Genomic DNA, 25,100 nt, shown 5'->3' on the forward strand with positions numbered 1-25,100 from the left:
TATTTTCAGCTCAAGGATCCATCCCCAAAGAATATCTTTCATCAGTATGTCTTGGCTTGGGGGCCTTATGAGAAGGAATGTAATTGTCCCCGGTCACCTTTTTGAGCCCAATCATTCAAGCGTTATGTCATTAGCCACTTGGGTTGGCCCTTCTCAAATCAGGTGCCCTCCTTGGTCCAATCACCTGAGGCTGGAGATTGCGGATCCCCTCTCCTCTCAGCAAGCGCAGTGGGTGGAGTAGACTCTGAGGAGGGAGTGTAGGGAGGGCAGAAACCCCAAGTGCACTTGCTTGCTGCTTCATCCTGCAAAACAGCGCACTCCTGATCTCACCCATCACTGTGGTTTCTCTCACCACACATGTTGAAAGAGAAATCTTTCTTGATGGCTTTGCTTCCTCTCCATCTCCTTTAGCCCTTGATTGCCCCCTCTATGCCCTCATCTGGAAGTACTTCCTCAAAGCCATTATTTGTCTCCTAGAAACAAAATCCACAGATCTCTCCTTGGTCCTTTTTCTCTTTGAACTCCCTGCATCATTGAGCCTCAGATCATCCATCCTCTGTGAAATCTCCCCTCTTATTTTCCATGCTGCTAATCAGCCTTGTGGTCCTCTTGCCTCACTCATCAGCTTGGCCACTTCTGCTACTTTTACAGATACTTGGGTGTCTAACCTTCTTAGATTATAAGCTTCTAGAGGTCAGAGACTGTGTCTTGGACAACTCCATATTCCACAAACCTTCCACACAGTAAGTGTGTGATTTACATTATGAGTGTTTCATAACAACCCCCAAATCCTAGTGGTTTACAACAGCAAAGGTTTATTTCTTGCTCACATTTCATGACTCCTGCAGGTCAGTTTCAACTCTGCCCAGCTCCGCCCAGCTCCAGTCTCCAAATCTCATCTCTTTTGTGGGACTGTGATCAAAGGAATAACAACCTTCTAATCTATCTGGTTCCCACCACAGAGCTTTGGGTTAATCATGAGTACTTGGAATTGGTTTCATAAACTTACTGAAGAATTGTTATGTATCTGGATTGAGAGGGACCTAGCTTCCTGGTAGATTTCTCGGATCTAGAGTGGGCAAAACAAGGTGAACAACCCCTCGTCCACTATTTAGTCTCACCAACATTTGTTAGTACCTGGGTGTGATCGGTGTTACAGGCGCTCAGTAAGCATTTGTTCAGTGGAAGAGATTCATTGTTCCTTGAACAGACTGGGCCTGATGTCAATTCCTGGCAAGGATAAAGAGAGCCCTAGTGGGAATGCAACTAGTTAATGAATTCTATCACTCAGTCAGGTACATGAACTACCTGTTAGAGGGTATGATTTAAGAACCCAGAAGTGAATGCCCTCCTCTTTTAGCACTAGCTGATTCTGAGTCATTCATGATACAAAACTCAGCCCCTAAACTAATTCTAACAATAAATCAAACTACACCAAACCCATGGTGATTTTTTGCAATTTCACTGAAGATTTTCAGAGGCATGGGAGGAGTTCACATTGCATAGCAGCTAGCATCTTTCTTGTAAATCTCTTTATAGGAAAGCAATCTTTTTTAGATAAGTCTTTTCTCCTAAAGTCTCCTTCTGATTCACCTGTGGGAAATGGGGTGGCCTGCCTCTTTCTCTGTCCTCCCCCAAAATAGTCAGCACCTCCTCCTCCAAGCTCTCTCCTGCCCTGTCATGTGGCTGGAGAGGTTCTCTCCTACTTCAAACAGGGATTATCACAGCATCTTCTTAAACCCAACCTCTTCCCCCCAGAAACTTTCACATAAGAGCTACCTGGAAGACATTTTCTCCATTTTGTTAGGAACTGTACAAATACATTTTTTGTGAGGTTGGATACAGTTTTATATCCACTCATTAACTGTGAGGAATCTATTTCACGTGCCTGAACGTCATCTTATATATAAGCCTTGGGGAAACGTGACGGTTTGGCTTAGTGGATAAGTGCTTGTACCTGAGTCTGCCCAGGCTCCTCCCTGGGGGCTGCCACTTTCTACCTGGGTAAAACAGACAAATTACCTCAGACCTTTCAGTTTTAGATTCCAGATTTGTGAAATGGGGAAATAATAGTACTTGTCCCATAGGACGGGGAGTGGTGTGTCATTTAACTCTCCCAACATATAGAGAGCTTAGCATTGTTTCAGGCATATGATCAGTGTTTCCAAAATATTAGCGATTATTTTTATCTTAGCAATAGTTATACCATCAAAAACAATATATTGCAAGCACATATTCTGTTAAAAACATATGTAGTAGTTTTAAATGTGTCTGCAAGTTTTTGTCCACTCCATCTGGAGAGGCAATCGAATTCCCCTCTTTCAGGATATGGGCTGGCTTTAAGGCCTTGCTTCTAATGAAACAAATTGGGCAGAAGCAATAACATGTGACTTAGGAGGCTAGGTTAGTAAAGGCAATGCAGTTTCCCCTGGCTCTTTCTAATGTGTGTTGGGACACTTGCTGTTGGAACTCAGATACAATGCTGTGAGGACGCCCAGACCACACAGAGAAGCCATGTGTTCTGGCCAAGGGTGCCAGCTGTGGTCCTGGTTGACAGCCAGCATCAATCAGCCACTGGACACATGGGCAGGAAGCCTTCATCCGGACTCCTCAGCACCACGTGACCTCAACCAAAACCTCAAACGATAGCCACCTAGCTGAGCTGGGGTAGGCACACCCAGGTGATGTGGCCACAGTGGTGGCACATCTTGACCAGAGTCGCTACTTATATTCTTTGCTATTTCCTAGCTGTTCTGCAACTGTGAATATCACAGAACAAAAACATATGTGTTATATGTCATTGTCTAAGTGGCCTCGTTTTTAGGTGTATTGGCAAGAACACCACCTTTTTGTCCCCTAAGATGACAGGATGTAACACTGGAATGTCCTACTCCCACGATTCCTGCTTTCTTCTATACAATTATCAGGCATTCAGGGCATTTCTTTGGTCTTACAGGGATTTGTAATCTTGGCCATGGAAATTACATGGGACAGACACTGGGATGGACTGGTGAGGGTCTCTGGTACCCATCAAAGTTCATCTTATGTGACTGCCTGCTCAGGTACTGGGAAAAGCATTATCTTCTTGCCTTGGGAATTTTGCCTCATATAATCCGTTACAGTAAAAAAGAGAAAGGCAAAATCCATTCCAAGGATGATGATAGCCTATTGTGAGATAAAAAGGGCAATATAAGGTCAACATGTACACATTAATTGGATTCTTCCTTGTCATCCCATCTGTTTGATTTAATTCAGTCCAATGAAAAGGACAGGTGTGGAGTGGGAGTGGGGGACCCAAGTTATAGGGAGAAAGTGTCTCAACAGATTGTCTCTTCATTGTCTGGCCCCGAGTAGGTAGAACTGATAAAGGTGAACACTGTAAGCCCTAGCAGAAGTCTCCTTCATAGACATGGAGTAGCTAGAGCATGCTGATCACTAGCCCTCTTCCATAGAAATCTCAGAATATTAATCTAAAAAGAACTGTATTATTTCCTTATAATCATGAGGCCCAGTGAGTGGTGTGATTTGCCCAAAGTCACACAAGTAATCAGGAACAGAGCTGAGATTACAGTATAAGGCTTCTGATTCCAACCTCACGGCTCTGAGTTCCAAATATAACCCTATTAAACTGCTGACTTCAACCTTCCCATTCCCCATGCCTTAACTTTGGAGTAGCCTTAACAATGAGAAAAGCTGCTACAATGAGAAACCTGCATGCTGCAATGAGAGAGTAGCCCCTGCCCTCTACAATTAGAGAAAGCCTGTGGATAGCAGTGAACCCAGGACAGCCAAAAATAAATAAATAAACAAAAGAAAAAAATATATATATATAATTTAAAAATTGAAAAAAAAAGACCTGCTGGTACCCCACTCTTATCATGAGTTGGCTTCTGCTTACCTTCTGAGCTTCTTGTCTACCCCTTTCTTCTTGGACTTCACACTCAAGACTTACTACAGTTCCCAGAAAACCATGCTATTCTCTTCCCATTCCCACCCTCTACTCTACCCCTGGCCTTTATACTTCATTCCTTCTCTCTGAAATGTCCTTTTCCCCTCCTGGCAATGAATGAATTCCTACTCTTCCTTAAGTCACTAACTTGATTCCCCAGTATTTAAGCCTCCCAGTATCTCTAATTCACAACTGGCTGTAGCTCTTGTCAGTGTCTTGCAATGACTGCTCACAAGTCTTTCTCATTTACTGGAACAAGAGCCCTGGAGGGAGGGGCCTTTATTTCAGCAACAAGTTGCTCTATAAATATTTACTGAAGGAATGAACAGACAACTCACCTCCTTTGGAAATCTTGGCATTATCTGGAGAAATGGAAATCTGCTTTATGAGTATCATCATTGTTCATTTGGTTTATTCTTTAAGCTTATGAAGTCTCCATAATTCTAGGTTCAGATTAGAAATCTATTATAAGCCAATATCCCTCTGAGCTGGTCTCCTCATGAGAAAGTTTCTCAGGATAGTAAACTCCAAGATTTCTAGGAAATGTCTGTCTTTTTGCCTTAAAATGACCTTAATTCATAAGACTAAATACCTTCTGACATTGAGGTACTATGTTTTGCTTTTTTTGCAAAACAGCTTCCTAAGTGCATCATATGAACTTCACGATAACCCTCTGGGGCTGGTAGGGTGATATTGGTTTTCCTCAGTATAGATGAGAAAACTCAGGCTGAGAGATGTTAAGGCACTTGCTCAAGGTCACACAACAGAGCTGAGACTAGAACCCGGTTTAGTTTCTTTTGTACAATACTATGACCTTAAGAATGAGCTGCCTAGAACCACAGATCTTGGGTATCCAGTGAGAAAGTCCCAGGACTTTCCTGGGGCTGAGCGTGCATAGAATATGCATGCACATGCATGGTCGGGGTGCCTGACCTGGTGTGTGAGTGGGCAGGCCTATCGTGGTGTTGGCCCGCCCTCTCACTTCTACCAGAGGTGGTGTCAGCAGTGCTGGGCCTATGGTCTGGCCCTTGCACACTGGGTCAGCAGCTCTCTTGAGCAAGTGGCCCTGTCTTACATGCAAAGAGATGTATCTGATAGACACTTGGTGCCTCAGACAGTAAAGAATCTGCCTGCAATGCAGAAGATCTCAGTTCAATCCCTGGGTCAGGAAGATCCCTTGGAAAAGGGAATGGCAACCCACTCCAGGATCCTCGCCTGGAGAATCACATGGACAGAGGAACCTGGAAGTTCACAGAGTCACAAAGAATCAGAAATGACTGAGCGACTAACACTCAAACTTATAGAAAGACAATGTTATTCACTTCACATAACCTAATATAAAACACAGATTTCACATTAGTTATCAGACTTTTAGGAATGCTTACTTCATTTCTTTTTTTCCCTTTACCTACCATTTAATTAGAATTGAGCACAGAAAGTTGAATAAGGAAAACCAGGTCCTTCCTCAAGGAGCTCCCATTGGCGGTCTGTTCCATCGCTGCCTTTGCTACTGGAGCAACATGCTATGACCTCCCAGCATTTCACCACTTAGAGTCATCTCCAAAGTTGAGTGCATACACCCCAAGCATGGGGCAAGATAATCCACTGGGGTGAGAAAGAGGAAAAAGTTAAGACTTCTATTTCTGTTTGGTTCATCTCAAGTCTTTCCTAATTTTTATTTTGGGTGTTTTATAACACATATTAATTCAGTAGTACACATAATACACACAAATGTGTATATTTATATATAGTATGTCCTCAATTTTATTTTTATTTTACTGATAGGAATTTATGATAATAAAGTTTGGAAATCGCTGCTTTAGAACAAGGAAAGGTATTCTTTGAGGCAGAAACAACGTCTATTTTTAAAAATTATGTTCTCTGCTCTGAAAGCTGTGAGCTCCTCACAATGGCCATGGCTATAGGGCCTGATCTCTTGGCTGACCCGACTGCCTTACGAAGCACAGAAACACAGGACACACACTTTCTCCTCCTTCCAGGATGCCTCACCGGCTTCATCATCACCTCGGACATTTGAGAGGAGCTGGAAAGCCAGGAGAAAGGTGGGGGTGAAGGAACAGTCTCTCTTCCTCTTTGCCATCTCTTCCTCAGACGGTGGCTTGTCCAGGAAGAGCTGGCGTATTACTCCATGCCCATCCTCACGCTTTCTTTCCCGGCTCCTGTGAATTTTTTGCTCCTCATTCTGTACCAAATAAACCAGAACAGTGAGACTCAGCCTGAAATCACAGGCTCCTGAAATCACATGACCCTACTTGTTCATGTTAAAACTGGAAGGAAACCACCAATGCAGATAATCCCTATTTGATTGGAAAAGGGGGACAGAGCCTGTGACAGACCTCAGAAGATTTCCTAAGGATATGCTCCCTGACCATGAAAGCCTTTTAAGATTAACCTGGCAGGCATAGCTATGTTCTGGGAGGGTTCCATCCCAGTCTAGGGACCAAAGCCTTGGGTGATGAGTCATTTTGGCCCTGTTCTCCATAAGTGGTATTCTTTGGTGGCCCAGGGGGCTGAAGTTGAAGCTGCCTCTGGCAACTGAGTGTTCAGTTGAGACTATTCCCTTCCTTCCTCAGTGTTTGACAAGCTCTGTCCCATTTTGGCAAGACGTGCCTCAGGTTTTGCAGTCTGAAAAGTGTTTTTCACATACTTCAATAGTGTACCTAACCTTTTTTGTCTATGTACAAAAAAGGCTAGGTACAGTATTTATTTTAGGTACAGTATTTAGACATGAATTTCCAACTCAGAAGCAAATAGTAATCCTTAATAGCACTAAAAAATACTACCAGAGTATTAGCTCTTTCCTCTTTGAATATTTATTTTTGGCGGCACTGGTCTTCACTGCTACGAGGGCTTTCCCTCCTTGCGGTGCGTGGGGGCTACTCTCTAGCTGCAGTGCACAGGCTTCTTGTGTGGTGGCTTCTTTTGTTGCGCAGCGTGGGCTCCATGGCACGCAGGCTTCAGTGGCTGTGGTGCATGGGCTTCAGTATTTGTGGCTCACGGGCTCCAGGGTGCAGGCTCAATAGTGTGGCACTTGGGCTTAGTTGTCCTGCAGCGGGTGGGATCTTCCTGCACCAGGGATCGAACCAGGGATCCTTGCGCTGCAAGGTGGATTCTTAACCACTGGACCACCAGGGAAGCCCTCCTCTCCTCTTTTAAAAGCATGCCTCATGTGTTTTCTGTTTTCATTTTCATGCATGTCTGAGAACAGTTCAGCCCAGTAGAGTTATAAACATCTTCTTCCCACCCTCTATATTCTCAAATCATTTGGGAACTTCCTGACACTTGCTTGGTTCAAAGGTTTACCCCTCTAAGGAGCACCTGTGTTGAAGTGAGGGAAGAGAAATAAATGGTTCAATGTGAACAGCAGGACTCTCTTAAGTGACTATCCCACAGAAGACTGGTTCTTTCTTCAAAATAAGTGAAGGCTTTCTCATTCCCATCTATGGATGGAGGAACTGAGTGAGGCGCCACTTCTATTACTAACAGTAATAACAGTACAGTAGCTTGACTTGTATAGCATTGACTCCAAGTCTACACTCTGCTAAGTGCTTCATGCAGATTAATCTGTTTAACTCTCAAAGTTCTGATTCTGTTATCCCCACTTTCAGATGATGGCACTAAAGCACTTAGAGGTAATTTGCCTGAGATCACACAGCCACTGAATGACTGGACTCACACCCTAGGAGTTTGGCCCCAGAATCTTTTCAGGGATTTGTCCTAACACCAAATTTTAGGCTCCCCCCTACCCCGCCCCTGCCATCCCACCCAAAGTCAAATACACTTTCCCCTGGAGCAACCCACTCCAGTATTCTTGCCTGGAGAAACCCCAGGGACAGAGGAGCCTGGCAGGGTACAGTCCACAGGGTTGCAAAGTGTCAGACACAACTGAGTGATTAAACACACACACTTGTAGTAAAACTCTGCATTCCCTGACTTGACTGATTACAAATTGTTCAAACTTTTCACATCTTGAGTTATTATTTAAAGAGCTGGTTCTAACTTCACTCTGAGGTTGAAGGCTGGAGTTCTGTTTCTGTTTTGGTTACCACAGCCAGTGCACTTGGACTAGTTTTTTGGGACCTCATTTTGCTGGTTCACTTCTGAATGTGGCATTATAGGCAAAAGAATTCATCTAAGAAACACCCCAGGGAGCAGATTCAGAAACTGGGCTGGACAGGAAGCACCAGAAAAGGCCTCTGTCACAGTTTGCTCTGGACAGGGAAATCACTCTACCCTTAAAGGCTTCTTACGGAGACAGCAAGCAACTCTAAACACAACTCCTCCTTAGGTTGGACAACCCCTTTCCCTGGCAGCAAGTTCCCTTTCCTAATCTAAACCTTTTAAACTACAGCTTAAAAATAAACTTCCTAAAAAAAAAAATAATAAAAAAATAAACTTCCTGGAGAAGGGAATGGTAACACACTCCAGGATTCTTCCCTGGAGAATCCCATGGACAGAGGAGCCTGGTGGGCTACACAGTCCGTGGGGCTGCAGACAGTTGGACACAACTGAGTGACTAAGCACACACACACAGATGCCTGCTTTGTGACAGACATCTGAGAGTTTACCTGCATTGTCTCATTGTATCCCTCATCAAACCCATGAGGGAAGTGCTGTTATTATCCTTCTTTTTTAGACGAGGAAGCTAAGCACAGATAAAGTAACATTCCCAAAGTCAGACAACTAGTTAGTGGCACAGTCTAGATAGGAATGCAGACGAACCCTCGCCAAGGACCAGTTTGGAAACTTTATAATGGGCTGCCTGCCCACTGAGGCTCCATTTCCTGTGCGCAGGACACTGTGCAGAGAGAAGGTCTATTCGCCGGCATCTGGATCATAGGATTAGATGCCTGTTATTGCATTGCTTCTGCTTTTTTTTTTTTAAAACAGATAATTAGCTTTAAAAAGCTCTCAAGTTTAATGATCACTGAATGTAGGAGGTGACTAATTGTGGCTGGGGATACTTTGAAGGGCATGTACATAATCACGGCCTGGAATGGATGATGAAAGGCCACTGTGGTCTCCCCTGCTGTGAGGCAGCGGTCCTTGTAGCCAGATGGCCTTATTCTGGGCCCGACTCCCTGTGGTCCTGCTTTCCTATGTTTTCATAACCCTTGGTGCTCACCTGGTACCTCTGACAACTCGCACGCTCCTCTGCAGCTTCCTGTTTTCCAGTGAGATGTGCAGGATGAAGCATCATGCCGAGGACCTAGATCTGAGGTACACTTACCTATGCATTCTGAGAAGCAGGCCTTGCTTTCTAACAATCTAACAAAATGCTTTGGGACTTCAAACTTCCCCAACCTCTGATCATCCCAGTAGAAACATCATTGCTCTTCTAATAGAGAACTAATATGTGTGAAGACACTGGGAATCATGTTGTTAGAAGTAACTGTGAGTGTGCTGAATAGCATTTCTTCATGACTATTAAAGTGAATTTACACAAATATAGTTATATACATACCTCGACTGGGATGGAACTTGTTCAACAAATGTAATATGAAGAATTACGGTAGGCCCCGATCTTTTAGAAATTTTGCTTTTAAAAAATGCTGCACCTGGAATATAGCCAATATTTTATAACAACTTTAAATGGATATCCTCTATGAAAGTCTTGAATCACTAATCACTACATGGTACTCCTGAAACTAATATTGTAATCAGCTATATCTCAAAATAAAAAATGCTGTACTTGATGTTGTCCCCTTCCACATTCCTGCTCTTAACCCTGCAGTTAGAATAAGCTTTCTGAACCACCAACCTGGTCACGTTATGCCTATCCAATTGTCCCCGTTACTGTCATGTGACAGTGAGGTCTTTTTTTTTTTTTTACACGTATTTTAATTAATTTTATTTTATTTTTAAACTTTACATAATTGTATTAGCTTTGCCAAATATCAAAATTAACTAATTACTGGCCACGCAGTGTGCCTTGTGGGATCTTGCAGTTTGTGGGATTTAGTTCCCTGACTAGGAATTGAACCCAGGGCTTTGGCAGTGAGAGCAAGGAATCCTAAACACTGGCTCACCAGGGAATTCCAGATAGTACAGTCTGACCTGCCCAAACCCCCTTCCCCCATATTCTGTTCTTTGCCCAACCTCTCTCATTTCCCCTCACATCCTACTCTTTAGCTGGTCTTCTCTTCTGCTCCTCTAATCTCCAAGTCTCACACAAGCCCCTCTCTCTGCCCATAACAAGCTCTCCTTTATCCTCCTCCAGAACACACACTTCTCCTTTGCCTAATTCCGATTCACCTTTCCCTGACCCTCCTTCAAGCCTCCATCCCCATTAAGCTAGGTGAGGGGCCTGCAATGCACTTCCCTATCTCAGGCCTTCTTCATACTTACATGTTTAAGTGGTCTCTTCCTTAGGCAGCTCTGTGAGGGCAGAAAATGGGTCTGTCTTATTCATATTGCTGCATATTGGGTGTGGCATAGAGTGGGACTCAACAAATATTTACTGAATGAATAAATGTATCAGTGACATCTCCAAGATCTATCGAAATGCTTTTGTCAGAACTTCAAAGAGGATCACACAAAAACTACTAATACCTAAATCAGGCTGCTGTTGAGAGGGTTTAAACTAGATCCATATGTACACGGGCTTCCCTGGTAGTTCAGCTGGTAAAGAATCTGCCTGCAGTGCAGGAGACCTGAGTTCAATGCCTGGTTGGGGAAGATCCCCTGGAGAAGGAAATGGCAAACCACTCCAGTATCCCTGCCTGGAAAATCCCATGAATAGAGGAGCCTGGCAGGCTGCAGTCCATGGGGTCGCAAAGAGTTGGGCACGACTGAGGGGGTAACACTTCACTTCATATACATATATTCATATACATCCCCTTAGCCATAGTCATCATTCGACTCAGAGGAGACAGCTATGCTGTCACCAGGAAGCCTTCTACCAAAGTGGGCCATCACTCTTCCTGCAAACTCTGAACCACACTATTTAGGTAATGGCACCCCACTCCAGTACTCTTGCCTGGAAAATCCCATGGACGGTGGAGCCTGGTAGGCTGCAGTCCATGGGGTCGCTAAGAGTCGGACACGACTGAGCGACTTCGCTTTCACTTTTCCCTTTCATGCATTGGAGAAGGAAATGGCAACCCACTCCAGTGTTCTTGCCTGGAGAATCCCAGGGACGGGGGAGCCTGGTGGGCTGCTGTCTGTGGGGTCGCACAGAGTCGGACACGACTGAAGCGACTTAGCAGCAAGCCCTATCTGGGAGTTCTCAAAATGGATCAATCCTGGGTCAATCCGATCATCAAAAGTGTCAAACATGTTCAAAATAAAACTGAAGCTAATATACTCACTTCCTTTAACCATGGACTGAGAAGTACTTCTTTGGCATGGGTTTTGTTTTGGATTTTGATCCTGGAATCAGTTTTCTGTTGATTATAGCATGTGAAACATGCCCATATTTTACACAGACATATGTTCCATAACTGCTCCACTAATGCTGTGGTTTTCAAATCTCACTTTGTCTCTCACCCCTACTCCTGCCCCCAGAGATATTTGGCAAGGGCTGGAGTCATCACTGGTTTGTCACAGTTCGGAAGGGACACTCCCAGCATCTGGTGGGGAGAGGTAAGGGAGGCTGCTAAACATCCTAGGATGCACAGGTGCCCCACGACAAAGCATGAGCTCACCCACAGTGTCAGCAGTGCTGGGCTGAGGGACCCCGAATCGAAGTGACAGTCTGTAGGCACACCTTGGCACACAAGAACTAGGCCCTCTGTCTACGTGGGGCTCTTCATGAAGTATGGAAACAAAGCAGAAAAGAATAAGTTAACAAGCAGTAAGAAAGCTGTGGATCTTCCCCTGCCTGTGATTTAAGAGACTAAGATGCCCAGCTTGTCTCTAAAGTAGAATTATTCAGTTTGGGGAGGTTTCCTAGGTAGATCCCAACCCTGAATCAATGACTCTCCTATGGAAATCTCATAAAACAAGGCATTTAGTGTGCAACTGAACAGACTCTTGAGTGTGAAAAGGAGTTTTGGTGAATTCAAAACCATATTTGTTTTTCACACTGAAAATGTTCAGGTCATTTTCTTTTTCTAATAGTATAACCATTTGGACAAAAATATCCATCTGATATGCAGGTGTAATGTAAATTGCTACTCTTCTTCACAGACAGTCCAGTATATTTATACTTAATCCATAAAGGCATGATGTTACAAAACACATTTGTATATTGTGAAGCCATCTGGCATCAAATTCTTCAATTTATAGACAACTTCGTATTTACATAACAAATTATTAAATCAACCATTTTTTCTGGCTTATAAAAGGTCACTGAGGTACACACACAGTGTGTATAAAAGCAGATAAGGCTGATAATACATATTTACAGTAGATACAAATTAATCTTTCATATTTGAAGATAATGCTTTTTATATATTTTTTCTACATCAGACTCCCCACTGTTAGCAGGTTTTCCCATGCTTGAGTTGTTTATTGCTTTTTGGCTCACTGATTTAATATTCACTTCTGGGTTGTTTACACATATGAATCACTAATATTCTTATCTCTTTGGCTAATGCAAATGTGATAAAATGAATGAAAGAAAAAGATAAACGATAATTCAACATTACAGTTCTGGTTGGTTGATAGTATTTGTTCATGGTCCCCAAATGAGTCAAGTAATGCATCACTCATTTTATATATGACAATGAGAAGTTTTGAGTCTCGCATTACACCATTTGGGCAAAAATGGGCAAAGTAAACAAGATATCAGAGTTGTGGTAAGGTGTAAAATCTTGGTTTTCTTTTCAGAAAGAGTAATGTCATCAGCATGTTAAGCATCTTAGATTTAAAAATCTCAGTGCAAAACCACTTGTGATTTACAAGGGAACTTTGCAAACTGAATGGGAGATTTCCAAAGTTAACTACAATATGTTATCATGGTCTGAAACGAAAAAGAATCATCTCATGGGATAAGTCAGCTAAGAATCTTCATAAACCTTACAGAAAGCAGAAAAACCACTCTCCACTCATCTCAAAATTCTGCAGTGTTATGTTCAAAAAAGAAGCTTGTGTTTACTTAAAAAACAGACACAGCAAATAACTCAAAGGTGGGGTTCAAATAAAAGACTAAAAGTGGCCCATGATATCACAAGGGATGAATATTCTTCTCAAAGAATTTATATGCACAATAGGACTGAAAAGTACAAACCAAAAATGTTCCTTTAAATAAACAGAAACCCTGACTGCTTTTAATACTACAAACAAGACAAATTAAACAAGAGCTGCTCAGTTAGATTTCACTCATTTGAAATGATCTTAAAAACCACTTAAAGGTACAGTTTATTCTTCTTGTGCATCCTAAGACTGTTAAAGGGCACAAAATAAAATTAGATTTCCTTTTCCAAGAGGGGCTATATGTTTTTTAAATGAGCAAAAATTTTTCATTCTGTTTCCATTCTCCGACTTGTCGAAAAAATTTTATTCTAGGGAATAAAAAAATGTAATAATGTAGAGGGCTAGCCTTCATTTTTTAAAAATGAATAGGCTTTAATACAAAGAGAAAGAAATGGCTCTATGGGCAAAATTCAAGTATGAGTGACCAATTTTTTAATTGTAAAGTAGGTGCAACATTTAAAAAGAAATGTTACAGCACTGCATGACTTGTAATGCTAACAATATTTACATTAACTGCTTACATGAAACCATAGAACTATAGGAGAGAGAGAGGAAAAAAAAAATATGGACTGAAACAATACCTAGAACTCACAACCATCGGTAAGCAACCAGTGACATCATGGGCACAGACATACTTTACATGATCTACTGATGTAAAGTATACATGGTGGGGGAAGCACAAACCTAATTAGCTCGAAAGTACCCAAAAGAAGGCTTGGTAGACACAAACTTAGTCTGAAGAGAAAAAACTAAAGGCTAAAAAAACTTCCACATGTCAACACACACGAACATCCACATATACGTAGACATACCCAATACACACACATGCGTATGCTGTGAATCTGTAAATAAAAACACCTGTGTAGACAAAACAAGAAAAAAGCAGGTTGGTGCAAAAAAAAAGGGACATTAATCGTTCAAACATACCAAACACATCAACTTATAACAAAAATACGTCAACTAAAGTACACAGAAGATGACTTCAGGGGACTGTGGGAAAGACCAGGCAGGCAATCCCACTATTACATCAAAGACAAGTCAACCTACCCCTAGAAGGAAGGGTTCCTGCCTCCGGGCCATGAAGCCCAGTGTAGCCAGCTGCATTCTGTCAGGCTTGGGAGGTAGGAGTGAGGTGGAAATGAAAGGACAGAGAGACACAGGAGACCTGGGGAAGAACTAAAAGCTGTTGATATCAAAAGTGAGCCTCGTGGAGTGCTCTGTGCTGTGGCCCCGAGAAATCAAATGGAGGAATGACCTTGGTCTCCTTTTTCCTGAGTGACTGGAACTCTGCTACATCATGGGATGGAGGAGTTGCAGGGGTGGATGAGAGGAGAGGAGAGGGAGGTGGTGGACATCAGGGGTTCAGAGTCTGCCACTGGAGGCCTCCCAGTGGCTGGAGCATTAGGCAGTTGAATGAGCCCCAAGCTGGGGGAAGAGGCAGTCCTCTCCAGGGGATTAAGGGTTTGGAGGTGGGGCTGGTGGTTCTAAACCAGAACAAAAGGATAAGGAATCCCTTCCTTTGACAATCCGTCAGTTGAATCCAATCCAATCAATTTCAGGCGGGGGGGCCTGAAACTTGGCTCCATTGCCTGGGAGATAGGGTTATACCGTCACCACAAAAAAAAAAAAAAAAAAGAAGAAGAAAATGTGAAAAAAAGACGGAAAATTATGTTGTGCTACATTTCTTATTAATAACCTTGTACTTTACAATGGCTCACAGTTTAAGGTTTTGTATACTTGCAATGTAGTATTTTCTCTCTACATTTGTTTCACATTTTTTACTTACTTAATATAATATAAATAATTTGGTTAATAGATTCAACCTGCACATTTCAGCCACATTAATATATATAAGAATCTGTTAATGGTATAAATAATTCTTTAAATAAAATAAATCTGATATGTTACATAATACTGATAAAAAATTACCATTGCTAATAATTTTGTAAGCCACCTTAACTTCTGGAATAAGTAATACTGATGAATGGATATGAAACTTGGTTTGATGATTTGCATTTATTTTTGCTACTACAGAAAAACTGAATTATAATCAACCTTACCTCTGATAAAGGTTTCAAAGTGGGGGTTTGTCTCCAGATATGGAAACAGAAAGTTTTATCTCGTCAGGTATCGTTTGCAAAAAACCTCAACTCTGAGCGTCCATCGTGGTGCAGCGTAAGTTTTCTAGTTCAACAGGTGGCTATCAAATGTTAACTACAGAAATGACTGAGTAAAATATCCCATCTAAGATTTTTTTATAAAACCTATTCTACTTTAAAACTTAGGTAAAAAAAATATGCAACAAATGGTTGCAGTTTCTGAATTCTTAATTTAGATCTGTGAGCCCTCGTCCCTTTAGAAATCTGCAAGGTTTCAATTTCCTAGACACCCAAAATCAAGTCCAGTGCTTCCAGGCAAGGTTCATTCCAAACAGACAATATAAATGGACACTCGGTGGTGTGCAGTGTATGTCATATTTTCAGGTAATACATCATCATGCCTTTTCTCTGCTGTTAAATACAAAAACAGCATCTTTTACATTATCATAGAAAAGCATTTAGGTTGTATTTTTATTTATCACTTTACACTTGTAGTCTCTGGTAGGTGTACTCCATAGAAACCAAAGAATTTTGTACACTATTTCTTTGTACAATAAAAGATAAAGTGTGCATTAGGTACGCTTGTACATGACAATATTGTACAATATTTACATTTCTGATGTCACCATGAAATTCTGTATTTTCTATATACAACATTGAAAATTCTTCTGAAACATTTGGACTATTTCTTATAATCACAATTTTAGTATTATAGAAAAAGAGTTTCTCAGTAATCTCTTGACCATCTACCACCCTCATCATTCAGGGATTCTGATTGGTTTTCCAGCATTCTGTATCCTTCCTGATCAAAAAATATGGTATCACTGTTTCTCTTAGCACCCTGTGGTGGTGGTAACTATCTGCCATAGACTAAATATTGATATAACAGTGGCTATATCAATACTTATCTACAGACATATCTGTGCACATTCCTTTAATAAACACTGCGCATCGGTGGAGTAGTCCCTGTTATCTGGAGATCTTCCTCCTCTTGGGTTTGGGAGGTCTCATCTGTCTGTCTCCCTGTGGGATTTGGTGAACCTGGAAATAAAGAGGTAGGGAAAAAACAACAACAACAGAGATTGAAATCACAAACACCATAGGATTTCTGACAAAGAAACAGGGTAGGCAGCAGACTCTGGCTTTCATTTTCAATCACAGCTATCTTGAGGCATTTAACACTTTTACAAGACTCAGATCTCAGTGTGCCTACAGTCACTACAGAGGATAAGGAATCTTGGAAACTGACAAGCAGAGCAACACTCTGTGGATCTCCCAACAGTGGAATACAGAAGAGGAACTGGAAAAAAATCAAAGTGGGAGAGGGGATGTGCAGTTGCTACCCCTGCTGTCCATTGAAAATGAAAATAAGACCTTTCCCATCAGAGGTCCCTGGATCACTAACTTTACTGGGGTTCTGGAAAAGTCGATAAATATATACTAAACATTTTCTTCTTTATTTCATCACTGTACTTATTTTATAACTACTAAGAAGGGTCAAAGATGATAAGAACATGCACACAGCTCAGTCCAAGAGGTTTACTTATGAGAAGAATAAGGATGGAAAACAGAATACCACTACCATCTGTTGGCAAATCTAAGCTTGTGTAGTCTGGGAAGAGCAATGCATACAACTCATCTTTATACACCAACAGGGAAGCTAGCAGCATTTAGGGCTGTGTATCAGATTGAACAGAGGTGGATGAATAGCAGAACTTGATTCCCAGGTTTCAGACAGCAGGTCTGGTGTTAGGGGCGGAAGACAGGTGCTAGGGAGGTGGTCAGGTGTCCCACATTGTATTGCGGCTGTTGTGGTACTGACAGGAGGGGACAAGGCAAGGTCCAGGAGAGGCAGGATGTGCCCAAGGCAGTGGTAGCTAAACCACGTCAGTCGTGTCCGACTCTGTGCGACCCCATAGACGGCAGCCCACCAGGCTCCCCCGTCCCTGGGATTGTCCAGGCAAGAACACTGGAGTGGGTTGCCATTTCCTTCTCCAATGCATGAAAGTGAAAAGTGAAAGTGAAGTCGCTCAGTCGTGTCCGACTCTTCACAACCCCATGGACTGCAGCCTACCAGGGTCCTCCATCCATGGGATTTTCCAGGCAAGAGTACTGGAGTGGGGTGCCATTGCCTTCTCTGAGGCAGCGGTATAGTACATGCTTAATAACCAGTTCCCCGTGGAGGAACATAAGCCCATTGTAGTGTATGCCAATCTCTGTGGTACAAATGGTTTTTGGTTTTTTTTTCCGAATTTCATTTCCTTTTTTTAAAAATTTTCTAATTATGTTTTTTTTTAATTTAAAATATTTACCATGGCCAATTTCAAGCTACTAATGTGATGTCACAGAACTCAGGCTTAGGAAGAGATGGGCACAGTGGATCTGAAGATCCACTACAAGTTGGCTCAATTGCATGTTGTAAAGATAACGTAATAGCATAGACCATTGCTATTCAGAATCAAATACAGAAAACTATTTTTAAAGGTTTTTTTAATGTGGACCATTTTTAAAGTATTTATTGAATTTGTTACAATATTGCTTTTATGTTTTCATTCTTTGGCTGTGATGTATGTGGGATCTTCACTCCCTGACAAAGAATCAGACCCACACCCCACTCCATTGGAAGGCAAAGTCTTAACCACTGGACTGGTAGGGAAATCCCCAGAAAACTTTTAAAAGTATTACATTTAAAAAATAACACCAATGAGTTTCTCACACTGCCTCATCCTTGTAAATGTTCCATGCTGCTGCTGCTGCTAAGTCGATTCAGTCGTGTCTGACTCTGTGCGATCCCATAGACATCAGCCCACCAGACTCCCCTGCCCCTGAGATTCTCCAGGCAAGAACACTGGAGTGGGTTGCCATTTCCTTCTCCAATGCGTGAAAGTGAAAACTGAAAGTGAAGTCGCTCTCTTAGCGACCCCATGGACCGCAGCCTACCAGGCTCCTCCGTCCATGGGATTTTCCAGGCAAGAGTACTGGAGTGGGGTGCCATTACGTTCCTTAAAACCACTAGTCTCTGATAAAGAGTCTATTGAAACCTTTTATAAATTGAGGAAAGAAGCCTTTATTCAAAGTTGCAAATTAGTTACCTGTGGACCAAATGAAGCCTAGAAAGGGACTGGTTTAGCCCTATGGTGTTTTAATATTTTAAAAATAGCTGGCAACACTAAATAATGAGAAATTTTACTTTCAGACTTGCAGTGTTGCATGAAAAAATGGGAAGATCTTGCAACAGTGGCACAGATCCCCACATGGCTCTAGCTCGCTGCAGCATGGAAGCAGAAGCTCCTTCTAGAGAGAATACAGTCCTCATGTTGCCATGGCCCCCATCACTCCTGACTGCTTGCTGGCCACAAAGGCCAAAGATCTTGAGAGAGACATTAGCGAGATGCCTGCCAAACACATTTCTCCTCTTCCTGAGCAGGCATGGTGTACAATACTTTTACCAGTCCCCTTGAATTAAGAAGGCCACGTGACTGGGTCAAACCAGTGGAAAGTCAACAGAACAGATGAACTTCCCGGTCTGGCCCATGAAACCTTATCCTGCCGTCCTCTGGGTACATGGTCTTCTCTCCCGCTGCTGGGTTGGATGCTAAGGATGTGATGGAGCACTCTGAGACCCTAGGGAATGGGGGATACTAGATATAGAAAGAACCTGAGCCCCTAAATGACTGTGTGAAGCAAGACTTACTCAACCAGAATGAGACCCAAGTGAGGAACAGCCTTTTTAAGCCATTAAGCCTCTAAGACTGAGAGTTGGTACGTAGCCTACCTTGACCAGGGCATCTTGGTTGGCATTTCTTAATCCACTAAAATCACTGTTTCACTCAAACCTGATCCCCTGTATTTAATGATACTATTTGCCCAGCCCTAGAAGGTGTTTCAGGGGCTTCCCTGGTGGCTCAGACGGCAAAGAATCTGCCTGCAATGCAGGAGACCTGGGTTTGATCCCTGGGTTGGGAAGATCCCCTGGAGAAGGGAATGATAATCTACTCCAGTTATCTTGTCTGGAGAATTCCAAGGACAGAGGAGCCTGGTTGGTTATACTCCATGGGATTGCAAAGAGTAGGACACGACTGAGTTACTAATGCACACACACAGAAAGTGTTTGAGTTTATAATCTCTGCTCCAGACATTTCCTATAATTCTATCAGGAAATTAAACATCTCAGGGCCTCAATTTACCCATCTTTGAAATGATGGTTTGGATCACAAAATCTTGTACCAATCCCAATGCACTACGAATGTGTAAAAACTTATATCTGTCATTCAGTAGCCATTTGATGGCTTGTTAGGATTCAGATAACCTTGTTAACACAATAACAACTAAAAGAAATCACCCTTTCATTGCTGAGTAGCTTTGGATAAGTCACATTTTTTAGAAATTATCAAAATTATAGTTTGAGTGTTTATGTTAGCCAATATGTAAATTAGAGAATGATGATTAAACTCACATTCAACACCATTACATGCAACATTCAATAAAAATGTAAAGAAAAAGTAGACACTTTAAAACCAGAGGTTATAGTGTTAAATATCAATAATTTAGCAATAGGATTTGGGGCCAAATATTTAAACTTTTTTTAGGTAATAGCAGAAAGGAAATGAAATGACTATATACTCTTGGTCTTGACCCTATGTTCAATTTCCCTTTTTGTTCTATGGTAGAGTGAAATTTATATTATTGAATACTTAGGCAGCACTAATAATCACTGCTATTCTAAGAGTCAAATGCAAAAGCTATGATTTTAACTTCAATGTTTTGCTGCGCACATTTTAAAAGTATTTTATGTGAGGAAAAAAGTTACTTACCTCAGAAAAAATACATAGTTAATACCACTAGATTATTTTTTCTTAAGTTATTTTTAATTTTTTATGATAGCAGTCTTTTTTGAGCCCAGTAATTTAGTATTGCTACGTGAGTTGCCTGTCAATATTTAAGAGACTTTACCAAAAAGTATAATACAATTTATTTTCAAAGAAACACAGTATAATGGAAAAATAAATTAACTTACAGTCCCAGACATTTTGTCCAGTTCACTCATGGCCTCATGAATAGCAGCTTCTAAATGGTTATTTAGCTTTCCACTTCTGGAATTAACGAAAACAACACAGTAGATTAAAAAATTAAAGAAAAAAAATCTCAATTTAATTCCCTAATCAGAAAACAGAGTACCAATTCCATGAAAGAAAGTCAATTTATATTCACATTTGGACAATTCTGATGACAAAACACTCTGGGATTCTCATGACTGAACACCAATCAATGATAAGGTCACATAACTACAGGAAAAACAAATTGAACCGATGATTAGGGAAAGTGTTCTTTCCCCTTCCACATGTTTCTTCGACCGTCTGATGATTTTGCAAGGAAGCTGGGCAACGGGTCTCTATTTCCACAGACAGAGCTTGTGCTCTTAGATCCGGCCTGCTCCGCATTGCCTTTTGTTCTGGCTTGTCTTTCTCAGGCTGTGTGTCTGGAGGAAGGGCTCTGAACTGCAGGCTCTGGCCACTAGGGAGCTCCCTCTGCCCTCTCTGGAGCATCCTGGCTTCAGGAGTTCAGCAAATGAAGGCTGAAATCCTGGTGCACTTTCATTACAGGTGGGAAACAGCTTAACCTGGCACGCCTGAGGCTCTGCCACATTTCCCCGCCCCCGCCTCCCCAAAAGCAAAATGACAAAACTATTTGACAAGATAAAGAATGATGGTCTCAGAATGTCTATCACTCGTCTGACCTTTTCTCTCTACTCAGCATACCAGGCTTCCCTAGTGGCTCAGACAGTAAAGCGTCTGTCTGCAATGCAGGAGACCCAGGTTTGATCCCTGGGTTGGGAAGACCCCCTGGAGAAGGAAATGGCAGCCCATTCGAGTACTCTTGCCTGGAAAACTCCATGGACAGAGGAGTCTGGTAGGCTACAGTCCATGGGGTTGCAAAAAGTCCGACATGACTGAGCGACTTCACTTTTACTTTTCACTTGCAGCATACCACTACAGGTATTTAACATATGGAGAATCTGCCATGACTGAAACGTTTAACTAGGAAGCTAATGAACTAATTACTAAAACAAGGCAAATCCGCACTATCTACCTCTAGGAATTATGTCCACTCTAACTTTTCCTTCTTGATGCATACAAAGAATTACCCAATTACTCTGAGTACTAAGGTGATTCATTTCATTTATCTCATCCCGATGATTACTAGAGAAGGTGCAGAGGTAAATGGCCTTCCAAGAGTTAAGTCCTAGCCCAGCATTTACATGGAGATTGGAAATTTGCAGTTGTAGAAGAATTTGGCTCATAGTCCCATTTAGTTTGGCTCACATTGTGTTTAAAAACATATTTGAACTTTACTGGAATGCTTCTAGATGAGGCCCTTTGGTTTACCACAGTCCTCACCAAGTTTTACCCTCATACAACAGGACTGGACAATTCACGCAGTTAGTTTCTGTATACAATCGTTAAGTAGTATACTGCTAGGTATACACATCGTGGATGCTCCATATGGTGTCTAAATAATGTGTCCAAAGCTAAAACAACGGCTCTATGTTTTGGGAAACTTATATGCACTTAAGTCAGTTTAACTGAAAGAAAAGATTGTAACTGAACTACAAGAGCAATGCAGCATCAACCTTACCTTTTGTTGGCCTGAAAGCTAGCCTACAGCTTTTATATTCTTCCCATTTATGCAGAAAAGTGCATAGAACAAGTTATCAACCCCTATCAAACCTATTTCCAAAAAAACCTGCTAATAAATTACATATTTCTTTTAATTCTTTTATTAAAAATTTAAACTAAAGTTCCCATTTGATATAAATTCCCAGTCTCATTCTCTCCCACCCTCCTCCCCGAAGGCAACTGTGTTGTGTATTCCTATAAAGAAAGAAAATGAAATTGCTCAGTCGTGTCTGACTCTTTGCGATCCCATGGACTGCAGACCACCAGGCTCCTCTGTCCATGGAATTCTCTAGGCAAGAATTCTGGAGTGGGTAGCCTTTCTCTTCTCCAGGGGATCTTCCCAACCCAGGGATTGAACCTGGGTCTCCCGCATTGCAGGCAGATTCTTTACCATCTGAGCCACAAGGGAAGCTGTGTATTCCTATGGCGTGTTTTAATATTTTATATGATATATCCATGAACAGTACCTAGTATTGTCTTTTATGTGTTTTTTAAATATATATCATATCAAATGTGTCCTGATATAAGTACCATTCTACAACTTATCTCTTTTCTTTTATTGCTATTTTTGAGTATGTCCCAGTTGATATATAGTCACATGCTATCTTTTATTCACCTACTTATTCCAGTTTTACAGGGCCCTGGTCATCTCATGGGGTCAGGCTGAGTTGTTTTCCCACCGAGGAGTTTGCTAAGCATGATTCTGGGGAGGAATGCAATCCCAGGACTCTGTAGGGCTATTTAAGCTGAGCTAGAGTTGGGCTGGGTTGAGGCCCCTTGTGTGGCTTGTTTAGCAAAGGTCTTGACAGTATCACATACTGCCCAGCTATCTGACAATATTACGCTTTGTGCAATGTGTTAAATAGCTTTATCTTTACTATTTCTTTTGTATTTGTATAAAAGTATGAAGATAAGTTTTAAAAAGATATTTGTTATGCATTTTTATTATCTTATGGGTTTAAAATTGACTACATAAAAGTCTAAATGTCTAAAAAAAAAAGGAAAATATTTCAGTGAAAAACCTTCAGAGAATCTGGGTTCTATTATCTTTAATAACAAAAATAGCTAGTATTTATTGAATATTTTAAGGCTTCCCTAATGGCTTGGATGGTAAAGAATCTGCCTGCAATGTGGAAGACCTGGGTTCGGTCCCTGGGTAGGAAGATCCCCTGGAGAAGGGAATGGGAACCCACTCCAGTGTTCTTCCCTGGGAAATCCATGGACAGAGGCTACAGTCCACGGGATTATAAAGAGTTGCACACGACTAAGCGACTAACACTTTCACTTTTTTATATATGCCAAGAATTGAATTAAATCTTTATATATATTACTTCATTTAATCCTTATAACAACTCAATGAAGTAGCTGTTACAACAGCTGTTTGTATGTCACACTTGATTTTTTAGGGAAAACTGGTGAAACCAATTATAATTTTATGACAAAGAAGATGATATTTAACTGTAAATAATCTTCCAAAGTAATAGAGGCATAAAAGTTTTGTTCTTTAATATGAAAAATTTCAACAGCATCTACATTAAAGTATAAAAATAATTCAACATTATTTGTTGAATGAACAGACAAAATTTTAGGAGTTTGTGAGTTCATTCTTCAACAAGATATTTAAAATATTTATAAACTCCTTGTATTAGTTTAAGGTAATTAGTACAATGTTTTTCCTTTGACAAACTTAAGCAGTTATTAGAGGGTGAAATGACTACTTTTGGAAGAGAGAATAAATATGGAGATATGGGGCATGAAATTACATGAATATATCATGGAAATCAAGAGGTACAGAGAGACTTTCTGGATGTCAAATCTGCATACCATATTCATACTAGCTGGTCAAGTCAGGAAAAATGAGCTTAAAAGAGGAAGAAAAAGCTCCATGAGTCCATGAAATGAATAATTAGTCAAAATTCAATCTTCTAGTCCAGAGGCCCTCCTTGTCGAGTCTCTTCTACTATTTTCTCTTCCCCACTGACATTTAATAATAAACATTTTTACTAATGGACACTCTAAAAGCTACTTGATTAAGCAATAGATGTTCATATAATCACATTTCTAGTTATTAATGGAGATAATTGCCACTTCTCATGTTCATTGCCTATATTGTCACACATTATCCTTATCTTTATTAATTAAAAAAAGAAGCCAGGTACACATCTGTGAATAGTACGAGAAATAAGAGGGAAGTGAGAATTGCACATTGCTCTGGACTATCAGTTCAGAATTTAAGAAACTCACTTCATGTAGACCAGAACAAACTTGGATCAGACCTAAATGTCAAGAATCTTGGATTCTAAAACCTAATCTGTAGGGAAAGTATGCAGATTAAAAAAAATTTAACACATGAGAGATCAAGATGGTAGTATACGAGGACACTGACAACTGCATGTTGAATAACTCTCACTGAAAATGACGTGGAGACTGGCATAATGACTTTTCTACAACTAAAACTGTCCACATAGAATCTGGTAGGAATGGAGGAAAAGCTATTGGGAACCACACACAGAAGAGGAAGGCAGGATCGCAGGCTTGGAGATCTTCCCTGGGGAGCAACTCTGGGAAGATGGGCCCCTTAGCTGGTTTGAAAACAGGTAGGGCTTATGACAACCCACTCCAGTACTCTTGCCTGAAAAATCCCATGGATGGAAGAGCCTGGTAGGCTGCAGTCCATGGGGTCGCTAGGAGTCAGACACGACTGAGCGACTTCACTTTCACTTTTCACTTTCATGCACTGGAGAGGGAAATGGCAACCCATTCCAGTGTTCTTGCCTGGAGAATCCCAGGACGGGGGAGCCTGGTGGGCTGCCGTCTCTGGGGTCGCACAGAGTCGGACACGACTAAAGCGACTTAGCAGCAGCAGCAGCAGGGCTTACTGGAGGGCTGTTAGAAACCAAGACTCTGCTTTTGAAGTGTGCATGCACGTGCACAGACTTGCTTACTCCCACCCCCACCCCCACCTGCCTCCCTGCTCCAGCACAGTGGAGAGGCAGCAGACTAGAAATAGCCTGGTATTCTGGCTGGCTTGCCAGCACACTCCCTGGCCTGCACTGGGGCCCTGCTCCAGCTCTTCTTGCTCTGGCACTGCCCTCCACTATAGTAAAGGCTGCCACTGCCAACGAGAGCGCACACACTTAGAGGGAACAGAGATGCACAGACCCTCTGACTAGGGCAGAGGCAGTCATTGCCAGTGTGCATATCCCTGCCCACAAC

The 25,100-nt window shown here is 41.6% G+C and overlaps 1 protein-coding gene across 12 annotated transcripts in view; it reads right to left on the reverse strand.

Moving 5' to 3' along the window:
- Nucleotides 1-12,174: 12,174 nt before the first annotated feature.
- The window catches only part of MBD5 (methyl-CpG binding domain protein 5), a 491,908-nt gene continuing 478,982 nt past the window's right edge, over nt 12,175-25,100 (reverse strand). For all 12 annotated transcript variants that reach the window (XM_070799658.1, XM_070799684.1, XM_070799643.1 and 9 more), the window contains 2 exons: nt 20,225-20,300; nt 12,175-16,248 (listed from right to left, as the gene is read on the reverse strand). In XM_070799658.1, coding sequence (XP_070655759.1) covers nt 16,177-16,248; nt 20,225-20,300 — 148 coding nt within the window. In that variant the 3' untranslated portion in view covers nt 12,175-16,176. The remainder of the gene's footprint in view (nt 16,249-20,224; nt 20,301-25,100) is intronic.

Source organism: Bos indicus, chromosome 2 (assembly GCF_029378745.1).
Source record: "Bos indicus isolate NIAB-ARS_2022 breed Sahiwal x Tharparkar chromosome 2, NIAB-ARS_B.indTharparkar_mat_pri_1.0, whole genome shotgun sequence".
NCBI classification, from domain to species: domain Eukaryota; kingdom Metazoa; phylum Chordata; class Mammalia; order Artiodactyla; family Bovidae; genus Bos; species Bos indicus.